Here is a 22,429-nt window from a genome sequence, read left to right as displayed (position 1 = left end):
TAATCAGTAATCACAATACAAAGAAAACAAACTGAGATCGAGCTATCTTCATGAATAATATCAACAAAATTATCTCTCATTCATAACATAGTAATTTATGTATAAAATAAACATACACTATAGACATTGGCTGGAGCTGGTGATTTTTTTTTCTTAACCATTCAGCCTGGGATTCGAAATTCAAATTTAAGGAGCGTCTATGACGCCGAGGGCATACCCTATACAGCATGTAATAATTGCATTCGTTCAAGACCGCGCCTCATGAACGAGTCGCCGAACATTGCCTATAAGTTATTAACCGTTCGTTTTAAACTGTGACAACGCTGCCCATCGTCCGCCATCATACAGCTATGTTCTCTAATTTGTCGCGTTGCTTCGGACGAGTTCATTTTTTACAACTTTCCGACATCGGCGAGGTGCTATTATCCGACCGGTGTGGAATGTCGATCTACTTGTACCGTACATGTGGCGTCCGATGCGATTCATAAATAATACGGGTTGTCTTTTTAAATGCTGATTCATTGGTTATGGCGGAGATAAATTGTTTTTCTCTCCTTATATTTAATACACTAATCTTGTATATAATTTAATAATTATCTTACAGTTTATCCGTGTATATATAATGTATTATATGTCCTATATTTTAAAGCGACATTCAAATCCCGATTACATTTATTTGAGTTCTAGTTATGGGCGCCCATCAAATCTTCCGCCAGATGTTTTGTCGTTTGTAATTCTATACTTCGGATGTTTTTGACTACACGTATATGTATATTATTACAATAAAACTTGGTGTAATATATTGAAAATATGTTGAACTATATAAAATATTAAAGGGCTCCGTAAATTATGTATATGTGAGATATTTATTCGACGAAATTAAAGGCTGATTTAGGAATAGCTACTTAGATATTATCCAAGTGGTGTCAGGATTTCAATCGTAACAAACAAACGCACAAACTTTCGAAACTATAATTAGGATCAAGGATTTGTAGCTAATGTACATTTAAATCTAACATTATCTGTCTATGATGTCATAGTTTAATTCATCCGTCAATAATTCCACGAACTATCTAGCAATATGCAAAACCCGCATACAAAAATGCCCATATAAGACACTGATTTTGCCGCCACGTACTAAGAAATACTACATAATGCATTAAGAAATGGGAATTGTACAAATGTACTAATTGTATGCTAAACGGTATCGCTCTCGGTAACACAGCACAATACACACGTTGTATTGTAACGATGTAATTTATCGGAGCCATTCAATAGCATAGCTGAAGAAGATTCCAGAAATATCGCTAACAATAAAAGAAATTAAATTTGGTACCAAACTGAGGTAGAGCTCAACTTTTTATTGAACTCACATCGTATTACTGAAGAATGTCATGACTTCTAATTTAATGCCGTGTGATTTTGATCCTTATAACAAGCATGAAACGCCGTATACCGCACGACGTGAGTCTCAAAGTTTTATTTCTTCGACGAATTCGCTAAATTAGTTTTTGTGGTGGCATACCTGTAGGAGAAAGGACCCTTTTAACTGCGGTCCTCTCGTCCAGAGCGACCAACCTTCAAAACAATTACACATACGGAATTCCGACTTGGGAGACGTAATTATTATATATAGTATATCATTATTAAAATGTTTATTAAATCCTCTTTAGTGTTATGTAAGGTAAAACCTAGTGACAGTATCAAAGCATTCAGATGTAGGTCGGAGTCAAGCCCCGCCCTCTTCTCCTTTGTCTAAATGTACTTTTAGTCTCGGCTCGTGTTAGTTTGTTTTAAATCAGTATAAAGCATCGCTTTGTGAACGCTTCGATTGTTATCAAGGTTTATTTATCTTTAATTTACGTACATTTCTTTATATTGTAAACAAATTTTGTGTTTTTTAAAATTTTGTACAAACTGATATTACCGTTATATATATATATATTAATAATTATATCCTTTCATGCATTCAGTTCTGCTTGAAATTGCGAATTTTTAAGTGTGTATGTACGTGTGTTTGTTACCGTTTTACGCAAAACAATTATTTGGATTTAAATAAATTTTGCAATAATATATTTCGTACATTTAAATGACACGTACGTGTTAAATAATGTAAGTGTAAATCGTACACATTATAATATTATGTTTATCAATATCCAGGCGGACGGAGAAAGGATTCAAGTATAGTATAAAATATAATATAACGAAAAAAAAACAAACTTAATTGGAAAATTAATAAGTGAATAAAGGCTTATGTAATATTAAATTAGGAGTGGGTCACAACACTGAGGTAATGACATATAAATATGGTCAAAAAGAGATTCTTTATTTCATTAATTATATATTATTACTTTTTAATAATAAATATATTTCAAGTTCGTATTTTCCATTAATTGTTCCTTAAGACTATGATTACTTTTAAATGAAACTAATGTATTTCGGATATACTACGCCGATTTTATTATTTTAAAACTACATAATCCCGACGTTTCGGTTACTTTTCAGCCACCGTGATCACGGGCAGACGAGATGTGAATGTTCACATTGAAAATATATTAGTTTCATTTAAATGAATAAAACTAGCGAAAGTCTTAGATCCCATTACTATGATTACTTTTTTATTATTATATATTATTATTTAGTTTTCAAACAATTGTTCATCATAATGGAGTTATTTGAAACCTCACGTCAATACAAACTCAATCCGCCATTTTATTTTTCTACTCTACACATTCACACCACAACCGTATCCTATCATCTGTTATTTGATACAATCGATTAACGAGCTTCAAAATTAGAATAAAACATACGTCATATATAAATGAAATATAAGAACTCTTTAGACGAACATAAAGACTTTTTATATGTAAGTTGGCTGTATGCAAAAGACCGTACGTTTTATATATACGAGTTTTATTCATCACATGTGATTAAATGCTTTCGATCTGAGTTTTTATAAGTTGCGAACGATGATCGAATGTATCTGATCACGAAAGTTATTCGTATTAACATAATTAAGGTAAAAAAACCTTACGTTAATACTTAATATTAAAATATTCCACGTGAATGTGTTCGTTCGTTTTCTTTTTTTCTCATACTGATTATATTAGCAACGCATTGGTTTAAGCGGTTATTTTTTTAAGTTTATATATATATATATATATATATGTATATATGTATATATATATATATGTAAATAAATAAAACAAAACTGTGTAATAAGGATCATATCAAATATTAATTAAATCACAAAAAATCATTAAAACAGGTATATTTTGTTCCGTCTGTTTTTGGATCAAAATATATGTTAAGATTCCTTACTTACATACTGTTTATGTTAAAATATATTATTTACGTATATAATATTCTTTGAATAAAGTTTTATATAAGCTAAATGTTACAGAAGAAACAATTTTTGGTATGAGTATTCAGCGTGTACTTACTTACTTAATCACGGATAGTTTAAGCGTTATCTTCGGTTACTGCGACCTCGTACTTATGCATTTCTTTATTTAGTATACTGAGTACATATATTAAGCATATTTTAATATGAATTTTATAGTAAATTTTGTTTTTATTTCGTTGTATATTATTAAGAACGTTAAACGATTTACGAACATTATTCAAAAGAAATCCAGTTTTAGCCATCACAACGCTATAAATGAATTAGAATTGTCAAAATAAAAATAATATTTTCGGATTACTAAGCGTTATATTATTATTTTAAAAAACTACACGCACCCGACGTTTCGGTTACTTTGCAGCAACCGTGATCACGGTCTTAGATCTGACTATGAATCAGATTTATGCGTGATACAAGCAACAACATATCACAACTTGGTTACTCATACGAAATCCGGCAAAACCTGGTCATTTCACACTCATCAGTCGGAAAAGAATGTGCCCAAAATTAGCATTCGGACACCATTCAATGATAAACATAACATATGTACATTAAAAATGTAAAATTTCATTATACATCACTTTAAAAATATTAAAAGCGCTTTCAAAATATCGTCTCTGTTCTTCATGAAGCATCACGAAGCAAAGTATATGATATTTTTTTTCTAAATTAAATAAATCTTAAAACACTAGCTAAGTGAAACGTCTTATCTAGGTCACAATGAATGTGTATCTCGCTCGCTTTGTTGCTGCCTTCAACACTGTTTAACCTAGATTCAGACATAGCATTTTTAACATTAATAACTACTAGATATATTCCATAATTTTGGCTAAGAACGAAAACAATGACGCTACATGTTCCGTACAAGATAATTATCATGAAACGCGGAACCGTTTGTAAATCTATACTAAAAAAAACCACCTAAGTTATTATAGATAGAAAATATCTCATAGGATCGTTTCAATAACTAATAACGTCTTAATATAAATAAGACGAATGTTTTATCACACCAATTCTCTATTAAATATATAATAAAAATATTAATTTACACTTCACGTATAAAGCAAATATAGTCACAATAATTTGCTAAATCGTTTTTGATATAACTCAAACAGTTCTGCAACATCTAGTTTGTGCATCCGTCAGTTTTTATAAAGATAATACAACCAGCAATATATTTCCTTCTTCTGATATATGTTGAATCAATCGTTGGCTCTGGCCCAGCTGAAAAGGCGACGGCGACTTTCAAGTGGTGCGGCAAATACAATGTCTTGTTCTGACATCCGCGATATTACTGTATCATCTGTGTTAAATGCAGTTCCGTTGAACATTCGTCGAAACAGCATATATTATAGAAGTTTTTTTCTTTTTTTTTTTTTTTGATGGATTATGTATTAAGAAACTTAAGAATTCATAAATACAGTAATCCCCCCTATAACACGGTACTCTTATAACGCGATTTCATGTCCCTCGTATAACACGTGTTTTCGATATTCTTCGGACATTTTGCTTGTAGTCTTATATATTAAAGAAACTGAATTTATTAATAGTTAGTGTATAAAACATATCTTAATTATTTGCTTGTAATCTCATTTTGAAATATATTTGTTTTCATTATAAATTATCATAAAGCAATACGTAATTAAATAATATATATTTAATGTTGCTTTATATATATTGTGTTTCAATTGGAAGTAAATTTTTGATTATAATTTAGATAATATTAAGAAAAAAAAAATGAATAAAAGTTATCGGGATATCAATGAAATAAAAATATTTTTCATATAACATATGACATGTTCACTATATCTTACATAACAGTACCCTTAGTTGGAGAACAAACCGTCGAAACTAAACTCTATACTCATAGTTTTATCTTCATCCATAGTATCAAAAACGTAAATTTATTAGTCTTATTTATACGTCACGAAGAACTTATACTAAATGTATAACGTTGGGTTGAAGCATGAACTAAGAATCAATAATACTGAGAAGTCTCTCTCAATCCATATCAACCCTCCCACACATACACACACGTCCTCACAAGTTTGCCTGGCATTTAACATAACATATTATAAAGGATAAAATTAATCAGAAATGTTTATTTGAATATTATTATAAACACGGAATTAACAATACAAAGAAAGTCCCGCAACTTCACTCGTATTTTATTATACAATACTATTAAATTTCATGAGATAACATTTAATTTAATTGGTTAAAAGTTTGATACAGCTATACAAACTCTATACAATCAAACATGCAGTTATTAATAGTATTATCAGGACGTGATTGTTAAGATAATATAAAAATTATGAAAAATATCTTTGTAGTTTAAATATTGTTGAAGGCATAACTTAGTACCGGTGCGATTCATCTTGATACGGAGAATGCGAGTAGAGTAGGAAGTTCTGGCCGCTAGCAGATGTATACCTCTAACAGACTTATACCTCTAGTACCTATACACATATACGTAAAAATAATTTAAAATCATGTTTGTACATTTTAGTTGATATATAAAGTATTAGTTATATTTTTGTCACACTTTAAATTTATCGTTTCTATCTACGAAAAATCTCCATATCTAACTTATGTCATAAAGAAATAAATAATTAAATATTCGATTATCAAAAGAACATAATTTAACTAAACATTGAAAGGCAAAGTCGCGGGTAACAAATTGCTAGATATCAAGGCAATGAATATGGAAACCGAGAGCTCACTAATAAAACTAACAAAGGCTGCAAGGGTCCGATATAAGCTGCATTATGGGGCGAATATTTTTCTTCCATCTCCCTCCCGCGCCGCACGAGTGTGAAGGACAGCTGATTCGCAGAGACAATGTGTTTTTTTTTAATCCATCAGATTATGAACCCCTGTCAGGCATTCGTTTTATATATACGTACAATCTCAGTTCGAACCTGTAGCTTTTGTAATAGAACCTACTTTGATTTGTCCTTTTTTATTTAGCAGATATGGACATGCAAAATTTTAGTTGCTCTTTGTTGTGACAACTATTCCTATGAATGCAACAGACATTTCAAGTACATATACATGTATAATTTTGTATTTCTTAATACGTCTCGAATGATTACAAAACAATTGTTGTATGAACTATTATATTTTAAGGTTGTATGTCTGCTTGTTCTGTTTTATATCCTACACACATCTCCCATACACATGTTAAGTACATGTTAGAATAATAGACAAATATATATAAGTATATTTTGTTCCACCTCCTCCATTATACATTTTAAACGCACGCTAGCTAAAGAGGTATTGCTTCGGAATTAGAAAGCGTCATTGTCTTCCATGGAGTTCGCGAATTGCATTGCGAAACGATGTCGCTTTGCCGGCGATGTAAAAAAAATATATTACACTCGCAAATAAATGGTTAAGTTAGGAGCCGAAATGTTGCCATAATCAAATTACACCCCAACACAACGTCCCCGATTTAGGGGAGCACAATGCATCCATCAATCAAGCTTTCGGAGATTTTATATACCAACTACAACGGAGAAGTTTTGGAATAGTTTACAATAAAGTGGCGTGACGGTTTTATAATGTAGGATAACGTTCCTGACGATAAATTAAAAAAAAACATCGAATATTAATGCCAGGGATGACGTATTATCTTTTAAGATTAAATCTAGTGTCTATGCAGCCTATGCTAAAAGTATACCAGTAACTAATTTCTTTTAAATCTCTCTCATTCCCATGCCCTCTCTTTAGTTCTTCCAAATTTAATATATACATAAATACACATTGTAATTAAATCATATATGTTTTGGATTATTTAACAATCTATTTATGATTTTTACCAATATTATTACGATGTAAACCTAGATTACTGTCAATAGTTTAAAGTGTGACAAACATACATACACTTATAAAACAATCTTTCATTATTTTTAATCTGTAAATGGTATAACGATACCATTATTTTTTTATAAACGTAGTTGTCAAATCATTAAATTTAACAATCGTATATCGAACATTTAAAAATACATCAGTAAGTGTTTGAAATGAGGGTAGGAGTATGTTCTGTAAATACATTTGTCATTGTAATTTGATTTTTATGTATAAGTGATACGGTTCAGTTTTCTCGCTCACAGTTACATATTGTAACCCTTTGAAGACGAAGGGTTTTCCCCTTTGTAGTTTACTATAATTTCGAGTTTTCTTTTTTAATTTATAACAAATGTAAATGCTTTTTAATTTTATCGGAGTATAATGGAGTTATGTTTATTAAAATATACTTGTCCGTTTGTCCTACTATATTATACATGCGAAAGTTTGAGGTTGGGTGGAACATGGGTGTTTGTTGTTTTACGGAAAAACTACTTTAAGGATCCGAAAGAAAGGTTATAAAAATGTAGCTCTGGCATCTGAATAAGACATAGTTACTTAATAATTTATCGCGGAATTCCGAGCAGTTCCCACGGGATCAACGCATAGCTTTTGTGTTTTATGTGAAGTCACGTGACACATACTATAGTTAACTGCCGGTTAGTTACCATTTTTATTATTAAAACAGTTCATCGCTTTCCGAGTTGAACAAAGTCACGGGCAGAAACTTAGTCAGGTATATTTTTACGCATAAATATAGAAAAAATAGTTATCAATATGAAATATTAAATTCTTTACTGAAATTTAATGATTATATAACAAACTAAAGATCTTCAAAGTAATAACACAGACAGATATACCAATTGTGAGTATAATAAATCCTCCTTTAATTCTGTCAAAGCATTGGGCGTTATATTAATCTACACAGGCATTCCCAAGAAACTGTTATCTCTTTCACACAAGCCCGACTTCCGTAGGTGGGAACGGAAAAGAAAATGAATCAATATTGAAGTTTTATTTGTCGGGACATTCTGAATTGGTAACGAATCAAATACATTTCGTATATCAGAGTTATGATTTCTTTAGAACTATGTAGAATAATGAAAACCCAGAGGTTATTATATAATAGTCTGACGATAAAGCTCTGTGTATAATGCATAATATGCTACATTTGTAGTATTACAATTCATATAATAAATATTAGAAAATCGTTGATTGATTCGTTTCGTTATGTTACGGAGATGTTGTTTTTATGAAAATACCATAAAGATGTATTTAAATAAGGAAGTTCACCCTATGTTTTGGGCGCTGTATAATTTCGTTTCCCTCGGCCACCCCTCGGTCATGCTATGGGGTGGTTTCGGTCGTAATCGATGTTATAGCACCTAATATTAACCGACGGCGAAGAGTTATGACGTTTGTTATTCATAATTGTCAAATTTTTCGATGAGGTCTTCGTCATTCAGATGTAAATAGTTTACGATAAGTACTGTCTTTATAAAATCACTAGTTCTGTCCCTCGTATCCTGTTATATTACTTGCAATCTTGTATCTTTACGTGAGATCGATAGGCAGTCTGTGTTTAGTATGTTTGTTAAATTATACTACAGTAAACACTTAAATTATGGTGACCAACTAGCTATTACATACTAACAAAGAAACCATTATATTAAAAAAAATAAAAGGAACGTCTTATACAACCTCATTTTAAAGCTCAACAAAATCAGATCATTTTAGGACCAACGTCTTTTTAAATCAAGAAATTATATATTAAAAAAAAAGTTATAATCACGTGTGCTATATAATATGTGAATGTTCATTATATTGTTACAGCAGTCATCGTCATGTGAGTGAGAGTGCTGTGAGAGTGGAGTGCAGTGCAGTGATGAGTGTAGTGACGGAGTGCACCCGCACTTATGAATGATAGCGGTTATTGAAGGTGAGTTAAAAATTATCATTATACATATTTAACTTGCAGTTAAATCATTCTGAACTCTTTTGATTTTAATTAATTGCTATCATTTTGATAATCAATCGATTCCTATTCGATATTCCGTTAATATATAGATTTTCATTCATTCATTAGTTATCGTGTAATAAACAAACAGACATGTGCGTAATATAAATAATTTGATTACAATATTTTTCATACACATCACTATGGGACAGTATTTTATGTTTGTGTATTATGTGACACGTTTCCATGGCAAATTTAATGCGCTCACGCTTAATAATATCCACATTAGTTACGTAACGTAATTTCTTGTTATTTTTTTTCGTCTCAGTTATTTTCTGTATATATATAAATTAATTTTTTTTTATAAATATACATAGAAAATTTCTTTTTAATTTCTATATCTAATTATATTGCAGACGATAATAAGGTACGAAAAAATTATTAATTATTAAAATATATTTGTATATATATATATATTCTTATTCAAATTATACATATATGCTTTGTTAAGTAGTTATCTGTTTTACGTTCATAAAAATTCAGTTTATTTTGTATATTATTTATACTTTAGGATAATGAGCAATGGACAGTTCTTAGACATTGAAATAATTAAACTAGTGTTTTGAGCTCTGTCCACGTAAGTTTATCGGAGGTCAATGAACTTTGTTTTTAAGTGTTTAGGATTTTATACTTAACGTGAGAAAGGAAAAGAAATAGTCAAATTTATTTGAATAAATACCATATTTAATATTTGAGTCTCAAAACGGGGATATTTTTAGGTAATATCTATATGACATGATATGTCATAATAATTGTAATTAAAATTATTAATATATTATTATTGTAAAAATATATATTATAAATTTTAAAGTAACTTTCTATGATTGTTAAATCCATTTGAATTAGTTCAACTATTTTAACATAACCTTCCCCATGGAGGTAGTTATAAAGAAATATTTTTTTATAAACTACCTCCAGTGACTTATAAAATAAAATAATCAATCCCATATTAACTCACGTATCAATGATATATAATTAAAAACCGTATGAGAAAAAGAAATGTCCAGTTAACTTTGTACATATTCATGAAAACGAGAATTCCTCAATAGGCGATACAAACTGTTCCACAGTGACCGGGGTCGATGACCCGTCTTTGTCTCAAACACTGGCCGTGAGAAACGGCTAAGGGTGAGACTGTATACACAATTGTATATACTATTTTGTCTATTAAGACTTTTTATGTTTTAAGACTATTGCTTATTAAGGTAAGGTAAATATATTTTACTAATGAGTGAATATAGAGAAACAAATCAAGAAAATGCAGTTGGTTAGTACAAAACTACTTTTCAGTTTTTTTTTATTACTTTATTGAATTGAATTTAATATTTTTTACATTTCAGAAAATAAAAGTGTATCGCTTTTGTTTTTTTTTTTAATTGTACTTAAATTATTTTATTAGAATTTAAAAAATAATACGAACAGTAATGACATTAATTGTCGTAGTAACTTCTAACAGTACGGCGATTTTCGCAATATTCTTGAGTAAATGTGTTAATTACAATTAATTCAATTTCTGTTATCTGGTCTGTATGCTTAGCACGAGTTTTCATCATACTACACACGAAGCGTTTAACGTTTGTCATTCAAATAACCTACGTTAATAATATAGTGCAAACTATGAACGAAAAACTATTAACTCTCGGTATGTTGTATATCTTAATAAAATAATATTATAACTTATTTTGTATAGAATAATACAATATGTATTTCGTGAGTTCGTTTAAACTCAAATAATTTAACAAATTCAAAGGTAAATGACTTTTAAGTGCTACGCTTTAAAGTCAATTTTGCCGTTGTAATAACAATCATTCAAAGCGATTAGTTTGAGATTTTAGAAGATTTATATATAATAATTTTAAATACATTTGTCTCGGTGTTAGATACTCAAAAATCTAACTACCTACTGTGAAACATAGAGTACAACATGGAGTAAACTTTTCACATGAAATACGCAGATAATGTACAGAATGTATATAATATTATGATTAAAAATATATATTTGGGTCTAAGTAGTTAATCTACATTCGTCGCTGGTTCGCAAACCAATACTTTATAAGGAGAACCAGTTCCTATGACACTACTTATATATTTTCCCTTCAATGGGTATAATAAACTTATTTAAATGAGTATTTCCATATAATCCTTGGTATCTAAATCTCACACAGTCACAGCTGATAACATCAAGTTGTAACCATGTAGGTGGGTGTGCTGAACGTCGTTAGTCGGCAGTTCAGTCCGGAGCAAATATTTTTGCTGTATAATGTTCAAGTCAGTTCCCACAAGAAGTACAGTTCTGGGCTGGTGTACGCGCATATCAATTTTGAATTGACTCGGTTGTCTAGAATCACTGGCTCTCACACTGTATTGAACCTTAAGTGGCAGGAGAGATCTTGTCTTTACGTGTGTGTTCTACACCCTGTGTAATAGGATTTCTCTCAAGAATTCTTGGACATAATGCCAAGTAATACTTTTCAGTACCACAACCCTCCATCGTTAGGCTATCCATATTATAAACTGCCCGCTGAGGTTTCCAAGGAACCTTTGTATTGGTTCCTTCCAAATTGGAGTTTTAAATAAGTCAAATTTAATCGTCAAACCACAATATAAGGAAGGAAACATCTGGTAAACGCCCTTTCAGATTAATCAAAACATTCATATCACCAATGAAATTGTTATTATCATTCATTCTTTTATTCCCTAATGTAAATAAGAACATTATGTCAATAATTTGAAAGTTCAGTATTAAAAATATTAAAATGAAAATAAAAAAAAAATAGTTCAGGAGTTTTGTAACAGACATACATACATGGTTAAAGTTTTTATTATATAAATAATATTAATAATAAACGTCTCATCTATAACGACAATTTATCTAAAGGATTCAATTCATTTTTCTTTATTATTTTAAAACTATCAAAAAAGTTCAATCTATTCTAATACCATCTTTTATGAATGAAAAACTAAAAACGCTTCGTATGTAGTGTGACAGTGCAAACTTTTGGTAAACACACAGTATCAATGAAAATACTTCGCACTTTATTTCTTTATAATTATATTCTCAAATTTGTATTATAGTTTTAACTATTATAGTATTATATACAAAAATAATAGATCGTGACAAAGAAAGTAAACTTACTGAAGTGAAAATTAAGTATATTATGAAAAAACATGATTTATAATAATGTTCTGTTTGCAACATAATAACTTAGGAAGTTTTAACGTTCAGATTTTTTGCTTAGAAATATTTATTAAAAATTACCTCCAACCCGCTCGTTGGCGACTAACGAAGAAATTACCAATTTAGATAGTATTGTATTTATAATATGGTTTGAAACTAGGACGATAAAATCTACGAGAATATCACAGTACCTGAAATCCGCTATTTAAAGCTGAGAGCTGTTCGTTAAGTATTGAAGTCAAGTCACACATGATTGCAAGATATATGGTGGTCGGGAAGCCATTCCGTATGAACGACGTCAAGATAAACACGCATTTCCGGGAGGCGTAAATAAAAGCAATGTAAGAATTGACGTGAAGGTAAATTTCGTTGAATTTCTATAAAGTAGAGCTAAACATATCTCGATTGTTAGACAGCTCCGGTGGTTCAAAGTTTATATTATGGGATTTTGTTCCCAAAATACAGAAAAGTCCTATTATCATAAGACAGGTAGAAAAGAAAATGCTTTATTATTCTCGGGTTACAGACGACGATCTTGTTTTGATCTCAATAAAGACCATAATTTATGGAGACATTAAAAAATTTCTTTGCTATCAATGATATTGTGTATTTTTCTCTGTAATTAGTTATAAATACATACATACATAACGTTGAGACTAGATACGTTCGTATCACATATCAATCAATAATCAATCAAGGGTTGTCATCAATAAATTATTAAGGGAAAATATTAGCCCTTGAAGACACCAGTCAATTGTAAGGTACAATTTAAAGGGCCAACATTATAATTGTAAAACAAATACAAAACTGACATTAGAACCGAAAAGATAGTCTTAGAAAAACAATATTTCCGTACATAAAATAATAATATTCAAGAGAAAAATGCTAAGAATATCGTGATCAGTTTTAAACGCCTTAGAGAAATCGATCAAACCAACACAATTAAGTGTCCATAAAAATTTGGTATTCCCAATTATTTAGTAATGAGAAGAGCATTCAGACAAAAAATATAAATTAAAAAGAGGCTCAGAATTCTATAAGTTGTAAAATTTTATTATATGATAAAAATAATATTTTTCTATTCATTACAACCATTACATTAACATGCTTCCTACTGATATTATTATGTGAAAGTTTGTTATGATGTATGTACGTTTGTTGCTCTTTCACGTAAAAACTACTTTTCAGATTTTGATGAGACTTTACAGTAATGTAGCTTGAAGATGAGAATAAGACATAGGCTATGATTTAACTGAGAAACCCGAACAGTTCCCGCGGGGTCGTTGTGTAACAGTTGTATTGTGTATGAAGTTCTGTGACACATTAAAGATGTCGCTTGCTGCCGGATGATTACTATGATTGCCGTATCTATTGTTCTTACACGCCATATATACATTTCTCTCTCAACCTAATCTCGAAAGAAATCGCGGGCAAAAGCTAGTGGTTCAATAAAATCATTATAAAGTTACACTAACAATACAAGGCCAATGACTAGAAACTAAACGAAAACATTGAGATTGGGAATTAAAAAATATGATCATAAAAATAATTAAAAAATAATATAACTTCAATACTAAAGAATAAATTACAGTATACTATTACTAAACACTACCTACTATTCCAGTACCTCTTTACACAAATAGTGAACTCCGTAGATTAATATATTAAGTACTTGTAAGACATTTCTCATCTGCTGTTTACAACTAAACTTATAAAAGATTTCGAGAGAGATTTAGATTAAATTTGCTTGCAGGTAGTTTATAAAATGGTTTAGAATGCAGCAAAACATTTATGTTTTGTTTTAAGTACACAGACGCTAGATGGCGCTTACACTTATGATCCTATCATGTAGTTTTTTAAAACTAATAATATTATTTTTCCTTTGAATCTAAAGCCGGAGTTCTCGTGGACGAAGTGGAGAGCAAGAGCCAGTTATTATATAAACTAATGGATTACCTATCACTTTGATTTCTCGTTTCAACTTTCCTATCCTATTTTGGATTTATTAACCTGTAATATATAAATTATATGATAGACAACATCTGCCCATAACTGTGTCAGTGCTGAAGAAATGTTTTTTATTATTTATATTAAAAAAATATATATAACATTATTAAAATAGAAGAAGCCTTACTTCCTCCTCATTACCTCGGCTATGATCTAATGAAAACGGCCTCAAAATCAATTCAGCCGTTACCGAGATAAGAGATTAGCTGGAATAAACAGACAGGCAGAGAAACATAGTCTTATATACCTACTATGAACCAAAACTAAGGATTTAGTAAGAAGCGATTATATTATTATTTCACACGAACACTTAACTTTTTGTATACCTACATATATATGCATACATACATACACATTATGTTAATGTACTAATGAAAAAAAGCTTCTCACAGCTGCTGATGTATAGATATATTAAATTTAATATCATAACACATGTTTTTTAAAAAAGATACTTCTATCATATACATATGTACATAATATATTATAATGTCAGTACATTCGTTTCGAGTCACGTCACGGCCTGACCTAGGTCACTCTTATACTCTCCAGTCTACATACAACCTCCCACGCTGCGGGCTACAAAAATATCTTAGAGCGTAGGCTTTCATTTTCAGATAAAGATATGCTTTTATAATGTTTCAAAGATTATCTTTTCACACATAATGATGTTTTCTATTGAAAGTAACCTACATACTATGAATTGAATTTGTTTAAATATAATAACTCATTTCTGCTACGTATATACTAAGTCTACGTCTTGAATATTTAGGTATTGTGTCCACCATAGCCTAATTTTTTAAATCACTCGACACACCTTATTCCAGACGATTGGGCTTCGATTCCTGCTCGTTTCCCTGTCCTCATTAATAAAATTATTACTTGAAATATTTTTGTGCCTTCAATATGTTATTTATATTATTATGTTAATTTCGTTACTAACGCCTATACTATGTTAATTTTATAAAAAATATATTATTTTATCTATATATATATATATATTTTTTGTGTATTAAAGTTATATACGTTGAGCTATTTTATATATATATAATACAAATTATACATTGTTATTTGCTCGACGTAAAAAAAATTATTGCACTATAAGACATAATAACTTTACTAAATATTTTTTCCTCAAACTTCTTTAAAATGAAAAATTTTGGATGGTTTCAATCCTGATTGTTGTAACGTTTGAAATGTCGCATTAATTATCATTATATCGGTAATCGACTGAAAAAATCGATATTCTTAATATTATCGATACTAAAATATCGATAAGTCACACACGGCCTGGAGTTCAACTTTCAGTTCATCGACTGATTAAAATGACAAACATGTGCTTGACATCACTTTGTCATATTGAGAAAAATTACTGAATTTAGGTATTATCGTTAATAGTAACAAAAAGTTATATTCAATCAAAGATTTAGAATACAAATTATTTACATAATTTATTTTAATTTTATATATAAATAAATAAATAATTATATAATATAAGGCATAAAAAATATATGAATTTTTATTAGAAATCTATTCATTTATAGTTATAACTATCTACATAATGATTTAATTAATCGGCTAGTTCGTGACTAACTAACCTATTACATTATAACTTATTACGTTAAAAGAAAAAAATATATATATAATTTTAACTAACTCTGTCATATAAAGATTTAACTGAAATAAACTTACAGATTTCAATTCTCGTACAAATTTTATGGGTGATTATTTTTTGTTATAAGTCCTTTAACAGCTGGTTTTTTGCAGGTGTGGTATGGATAAGGAGAACGGCGAGGATCCGGCTGCGAAGCCGCCTCCTGATGGCCTCCTCGACCCATCAGGACTCTTCGGAGGTGAGACACACTGACATCTGTTTATACACAATTGAAACTGTGTCCCAATAACTTACCATTTGTTTCGTTTCCGGATGCCGCTTTCGTCAAATTAATTAATATCAGTACATAAATTGATAGATACTTTAGAAGGTTTTACTGAAAAAATTATGTATAAAATGATTATAATAATTTTAGAATTTATTAAATATCTTATATGTAGATATACAGCGTGTCCCAAAATGACCACTTCCCAGTGATACAGGAGTTAGATGAGCTCGAGATCTATCAGAAAATCACAATTTGACCTCAGTAAAAATATCACGGTTTTCGAGATATCAGCACTTTTTAAATATTTTTATTAGTTACTTTTCCATTCCGCACTATTCGTGTAATACGAATTATATACGTCTTATTCGGTCGATATTTATCAAATAAATAAAACATATTTTATGCCTGCATCATCTTAATTTCTCACGTATTATTTTGTATATTTCTTAAGGTTCCGTACACACGAGGTTATAAACCCTCATGAATCACTCACGTCTGTATTTCGGTTAAGACCCTCGACTCTAGCGACTAAATACTTAAGTCTAAAAAAATCTGGAACTAAATGACAGCTTTTATGTCTTTAACTGACCTTAAAGAAAGGTGATAATAATTCCGACGGTATATTTTTTATGAACCTATTTTGATCATTACAGATCCCATATATATTTTGCTTACATCGTATCTAGCTGTTGTATGCAAGGAACATAAATCACTTATCTATATGAAATATTAAAATATGTCGAATATTATTTTTCTACAAAATACTGATTAACATTCAGTCAATAAAAGTATTCTGGTTATTTAAAAAAGTTACAATTTTTATTTCAATGTTCTTCATTCAGTATGAAACTGTCTTCAAATAAAATTTAAAAATTAAATTATTTTTGTTATATCATACATAATATTCATGAAACGTCCATGAAGATTTTTTCCGTCAATTTTATTTAAGACCTATTAATCTCAGTTATACTTCTATAATACCTAACTCTGTAACCCCATACTGTAATAGACCTTTCATTTCTTCCTACGTCATGCATTACAGTTAAAAGTAAAGCACTCATTATACAATTGGATGCCTTTCCGTCTTGTCAACATTTCTTGGTGCGATCTTCTCGGTCTACCTTCAAATTAGAACATGCGAATATCAATCTTATGACATTGTGATAGAGTATATAATGATATGTGCGCTTTTAGTTAAGCGCAAAGCCAGTCGGTTTAAGAGCGGTAATCGATTTTGATCCATAAATAGAAGTAATAAGGACGAAGCGCACATCACAGTGTAGTGCGGCTTATGTCGTGATTTAAGGACATACTATTTGATTATAGTACTTATCACGTGTGTATAAGGTTCAATATGTTAGTGACGACTGTTACACCATAAAACGTAAACTCGCTTCGAGGTCATTACCCTCACATCTATCGCATTGCGAACAAATGTACATTTGCGCATACAATGATTCATATAACAATGTAATACGGCTTATTTTAGTAAAGCACATGTGTAAAACGTTTGTAAAACAAACTTGAATTATTAGGGAATCTAATAATATGGCTGTTAGGAGTTAGACGTGGAATTACATTACTGTTCCTACGGAAATAGGCTGAGTCACATTTAGAATGGAAAATAATAACATTGAAATTGACAATTAGAATAATTGTACATGTAAATTGTGTCTCAACTCTCCCAGCGCTAACTGTATAATTATTACTATTATGCCTTAAATATATCTGTCAAATTAAAATAGAGACAGTTTTAACGAGTGCGATGGACTTCTTCAGGAGAATTTAACAAGATGGCGTCTGAAAAGATTTAAAAGGGTAATATGTATTTAGAGCATTTTAATGTACTTGTAAAAATAATATACTTAATCTGTATGAAGTTATTATTATATTAAAAAAACAACTCCTGTACGAATGTTCATAAACCTTGAGTTTAAAATACTGTAATTATAAGAAATCATACGTGTTTCAGTTCGTGATTAGTGTGGCTAGAATTATTTTGAAGTCATGAAACATAAATCGTTTGAAGCATCTTCTGTGTACACACACACGCACGCACACACACACACAAACACACAGACATATATATATATATATATATATACAGATTATTAATACATTTTTGAGTGATTTAGTATAAAACTAACACAAATATTCAATTAATTTTGCTCCAATTTATATAACTACGTTATATAATTTTAACACATTAAGAAAAAATAAAAAAAAAGTTCGTACATATCCTATTACAATACTGATATTTGTTATATTATTTATTGTTTCAGACGAACATGAATATGTTCAAAAAGTACTTATTATCTTTGTCTTTATTATATATCATTATATATCAAAAACATATACATTCATCATACATGTCTCGTTGATAGCCGCCATATTGTTTTGTTAGCATTATTATTTTTTAATTTAATTTCGTCTGCTGCCTATTAACACTGTGCCCCGGCTTGGGTTGGATGTAGGTCAAGTTTAGTGTTACTGGGTTACAAGGACAGATCAAGGACGTTTTAGTACACAAAACTAGGTCATTAAATACTAATATACACTGTTTAATATATTATGTTATATCTTTATAATAATACATACATTATTAATATATTTAATTCGATAACAATATGTGTTTTCCTAATCATCGTCTGTCTGATCCTGTTGTTAATTTCCAAACTGAAGAGGGCGCTACTAGGCGTGTCCTTACAAGCATATATAATCTCAAGAGCTGTTTATCTCTTTTAAGATTTAGTTAGAATTACTCATATAGGCTACAGAAATGGTAGAAGTTTAATTTGTTTATAAAAAAATTGCGATATCTTAAGGGATGTAATAGCAATCGTCATATTTTAGAGGATTTATTCACTTCTTCATATATTCTATGTCATTTCTCAAACCCAAAACACTACACCAATAGTAATTAAGTCACCAGTCCACCTCACATTAGAGTTGCGGATATTTTTTTTTAATAATTATAATAAGATACACAGTAATTCCTTGTTATAAGTAATATATATAACATACAAAGGAAAATAATTTATCTTCATATGAAGTAAATATACTTAAAATGGCCTTAATTTAAGAAAAGTCTTATCATCTCATAGATACTGTTAAAATGTACTTTGTAAAAGTTTTTCAACATTTACCAATACCTCCTCAGGCTTGAATTTAATGGAATGTTTGCTTGTGTTGTTATATTATTATAATGTTCTAGCGTACTGGGGTCGCGAGGGAGCGTCCGCTGCGCAGGCGCAGGCTCAGGCCCAGGCCGCTCTGTTTGGTTTCGGATCGCGGTACCCCCCGCCCACAACACTCGGGGTCGCCGCTAACCAGGCCGCCTCGCTCAGCTTACACCCCGCAGCCAGTGAGTATTTAAAGCAACTATATTTTTTCGGATTTACTTCGCGTATTTTTTCCACTTTTCGCCCATCTTTCCAGTAATGTGAGGTAGAAGTGTGCGTCAGTCAAATGTGAAATAATAAAATACGCTTAGTACAGATAAGTACGAGAAACACTTTATTTTAAAGTGTACTCAAGAGCCCCTACTACTAATATGATTGCGACATGTCGTAACGATACTGTTGTCTATTGGTCTTTCACTTGGAAACTATTAAACGGATTTAAATGCAATTTTCTAATAACGTTGCCTGCGATATATTTATAATATATAGGGTGTTATTTCTGTATAAGTTCCTTGTATAGTTCCAGAAGGAACACTGTATGAAAATAGTATTCTGTATGGACTCGCCAACTATAGATGGCGCTTGCTGTTGGTTGGCATACTTGTTTTATTTTCTACATTATTAATCTTTCTCTTAAGTCGACACGGACGAAGTCGCTGTCTTGAACTAGCAACATATAAAAGTGATAAACGAGAAGTAGATTTGAATCATGTTCGTACAGACTTCTCTTTTATTTTAAATTTCTATTTTATTTAAGTATTAAACTCAAAATTTCCTTGATACTTCAAAACATAACAATACGAACACACACATACACACACACACACACACACACACACACACACACACACACACACACACACACACACACACACACACACACACATATATATATATATATATACGGTTTTCAAACTAGTCATTCAATAACCTACTTCAATACTATATCGTACGAAGATATATGAATGAAAAAATTTTAACGTTCCGTACTTAGTTACGATGCAAACTCGGACTAAGCGTATAGCCTATAGACGTACTTGCGTTTCGAAAGCAGAACCATCAGTCTAGAAGGAAAACGTGTAGAAGGTTAACATAATCATTGAACTGAATAGTCAGGGCTAAGTTAACTTAAACTGTTCGTCTTGATGTCTGTTGATATTGAAATATCTTTATAATACATAAATAAATAACGCATTTGTTGTTTCGTATTTATTCTATATAATATTGTATTTAAAAATATAAATAGGTATTTTAATATTTAAGTAGGCATATTAAAAAAATATTATAAACATACTTTGGGATGTGTTTTTTACTATGGTTTATTTTTTGTGATCTTATACTTAAGCAAAGGGGTCAAAACTTTAAAGTCATTATACTCGTTTTATGAGAGGCGTTATATATAAAAAAATCTTTACTCCATAATGATATATATATATGAAAACTACTTAGGTCTTGTATAGGATTCTTATTATATTAAATTGGGATTTTCTGTTGATAAAAACTAAAAACTTTATTCCTCACAAGTTCGCAGTGTTCATAGACAAGAGACATGAGTATAGACTAAAGTAAATACAGATAACAATATATATATATATATATATATATATATATATATATATATATATATATATATAGTTGGTACGTTATTAACGTAATATATGTATTTATGTTGTTTACGTAATTGATAAAAATGCTATTAATATCCGTATTAGTATAAAAATATCCGATTAATGAATAACGCTGTTCGCTGACTCAGTTCAGAGTGACCACAAATTGGGTTTATCTTGTTAATACGAGTAAATCAGATTATTGGCTTCCTATACAAACAGAGTCGGGTGAATATAACAGTCTCAGACGGCGCAGTGACCAGTACGTTAGCTATAACGTGGACCTAAATCAATAGAGACGCATTTTCAAATATTTTATCAATAAAAATTTAATGTCAATAATTGCTTGCTTGCGAAATTAACTTTCCGATTATTGAACACAGTACAACCCTGTTGTGTATTGTTTAGTTATTTACTTGCCCTTGAATAAATTTATTTAAAATTTGTTTTAAGTCGTGTCTTTTACTTATAAAACCGGCTCTACACATTTGTCAGATGGCTTTGTAGTACATACTCGATGTGTGATAGCAAATTTTGTGCTTTAGAACACAGGAGGTATTATGTGTGACTTTATGTACTGTAAAGCCACGTACAGACGACTGGCGTTATTGTGACTGATTAAAGCCTGTTCTACACCGCTTAACATTTAATAAAGTTTTTTCCATATATGTTCGTGTGTTCCAGGTGCGGCATGGTGGTCGATGGCGTCCCACCTCGCGGCTCAGGATTACCTGGCGCGGTTACAGGCATCCGGTCTAAGTTTCCCACCACTCGGTGACCCCTACGCCGCCCTATCAGCGCTCGCTGCCGGCAAGCACAAACAAAAGACGCAACGGAATGACGGGTAATGGTTACTAAGCGAAGCGATGAACAAACCAATGACTGAACAATACTCTAGTCACAATAACTTTAATATCTTTTTGCAATATGTCTTTAATTTTATTTCAATCCATTTAACACATTACATTATTGAAATTGTATAATTTATATACAAAAACAGTATACAGAAGGAGAATATGTGAATGAAAAGTGTAAAAAATATATAATAAAATAGTTTTATATATAAAGGGGAAGACAACAACAAACATATATGTCAATGGACTTAAATTGTAGACACTAGAAATACTACAAGATTTAAATTACATAACATATATATAGATATATGTGTGTGTGTGTAATATAAATATATGTAATATAATAATTTCAAATATTCTATAATTAAAACAGGACAGATTTAAGCTTTTTTATTTTGTAGTGCTAATATTTAAATATCCTGACACACAAACATACTAACAAATGAATATAT

At 30.3% G+C, this 22,429-nt stretch overlaps 1 protein-coding gene across 16 annotated transcripts in view; it reads left to right on the top strand.

Moving 5' to 3' along the window:
* LOC116776136 (bromodomain adjacent to zinc finger domain protein 2B) overlaps nucleotides 1-22,429 on the top strand; it is a 55,996-nt gene that overhangs the window by 4,529 nt on the left and 29,038 nt on the right. For 13 of the 16 annotated variants that reach the window (XM_061525388.1, XM_061525385.1, XM_061525391.1 and 10 more), the window contains exons 2-5: nucleotides 9,086-9,191; nucleotides 16,219-16,304; nucleotides 19,549-19,698; nucleotides 21,808-21,967. In XM_061525388.1, coding sequence (XP_061381372.1) covers nucleotides 16,226-16,304; nucleotides 19,549-19,698; nucleotides 21,808-21,967 — 389 coding nt within the window. In that variant the 5' untranslated portion in view covers nucleotides 9,086-9,191; nucleotides 16,219-16,225. The remainder of the gene's footprint in view (nucleotides 1-9,085; nucleotides 9,192-16,218; nucleotides 16,305-19,548; nucleotides 19,699-21,807; nucleotides 21,968-22,429) is intronic. The other 3 variants (XM_061525389.1, XM_061525386.1, XM_061525390.1) reach the window with 2 other exon arrangements.

Source organism: Danaus plexippus, chromosome 28 (assembly GCF_018135715.1).
Source record: "Danaus plexippus chromosome 28, MEX_DaPlex, whole genome shotgun sequence".
In the NCBI taxonomy this organism is placed as follows: Eukaryota; Metazoa; Arthropoda; class Insecta; order Lepidoptera; family Nymphalidae; genus Danaus; species Danaus plexippus.
Note: the sequence above shows the minus strand (reverse complement) of the source record. Positions and strands in the feature narration are given on the sequence as shown.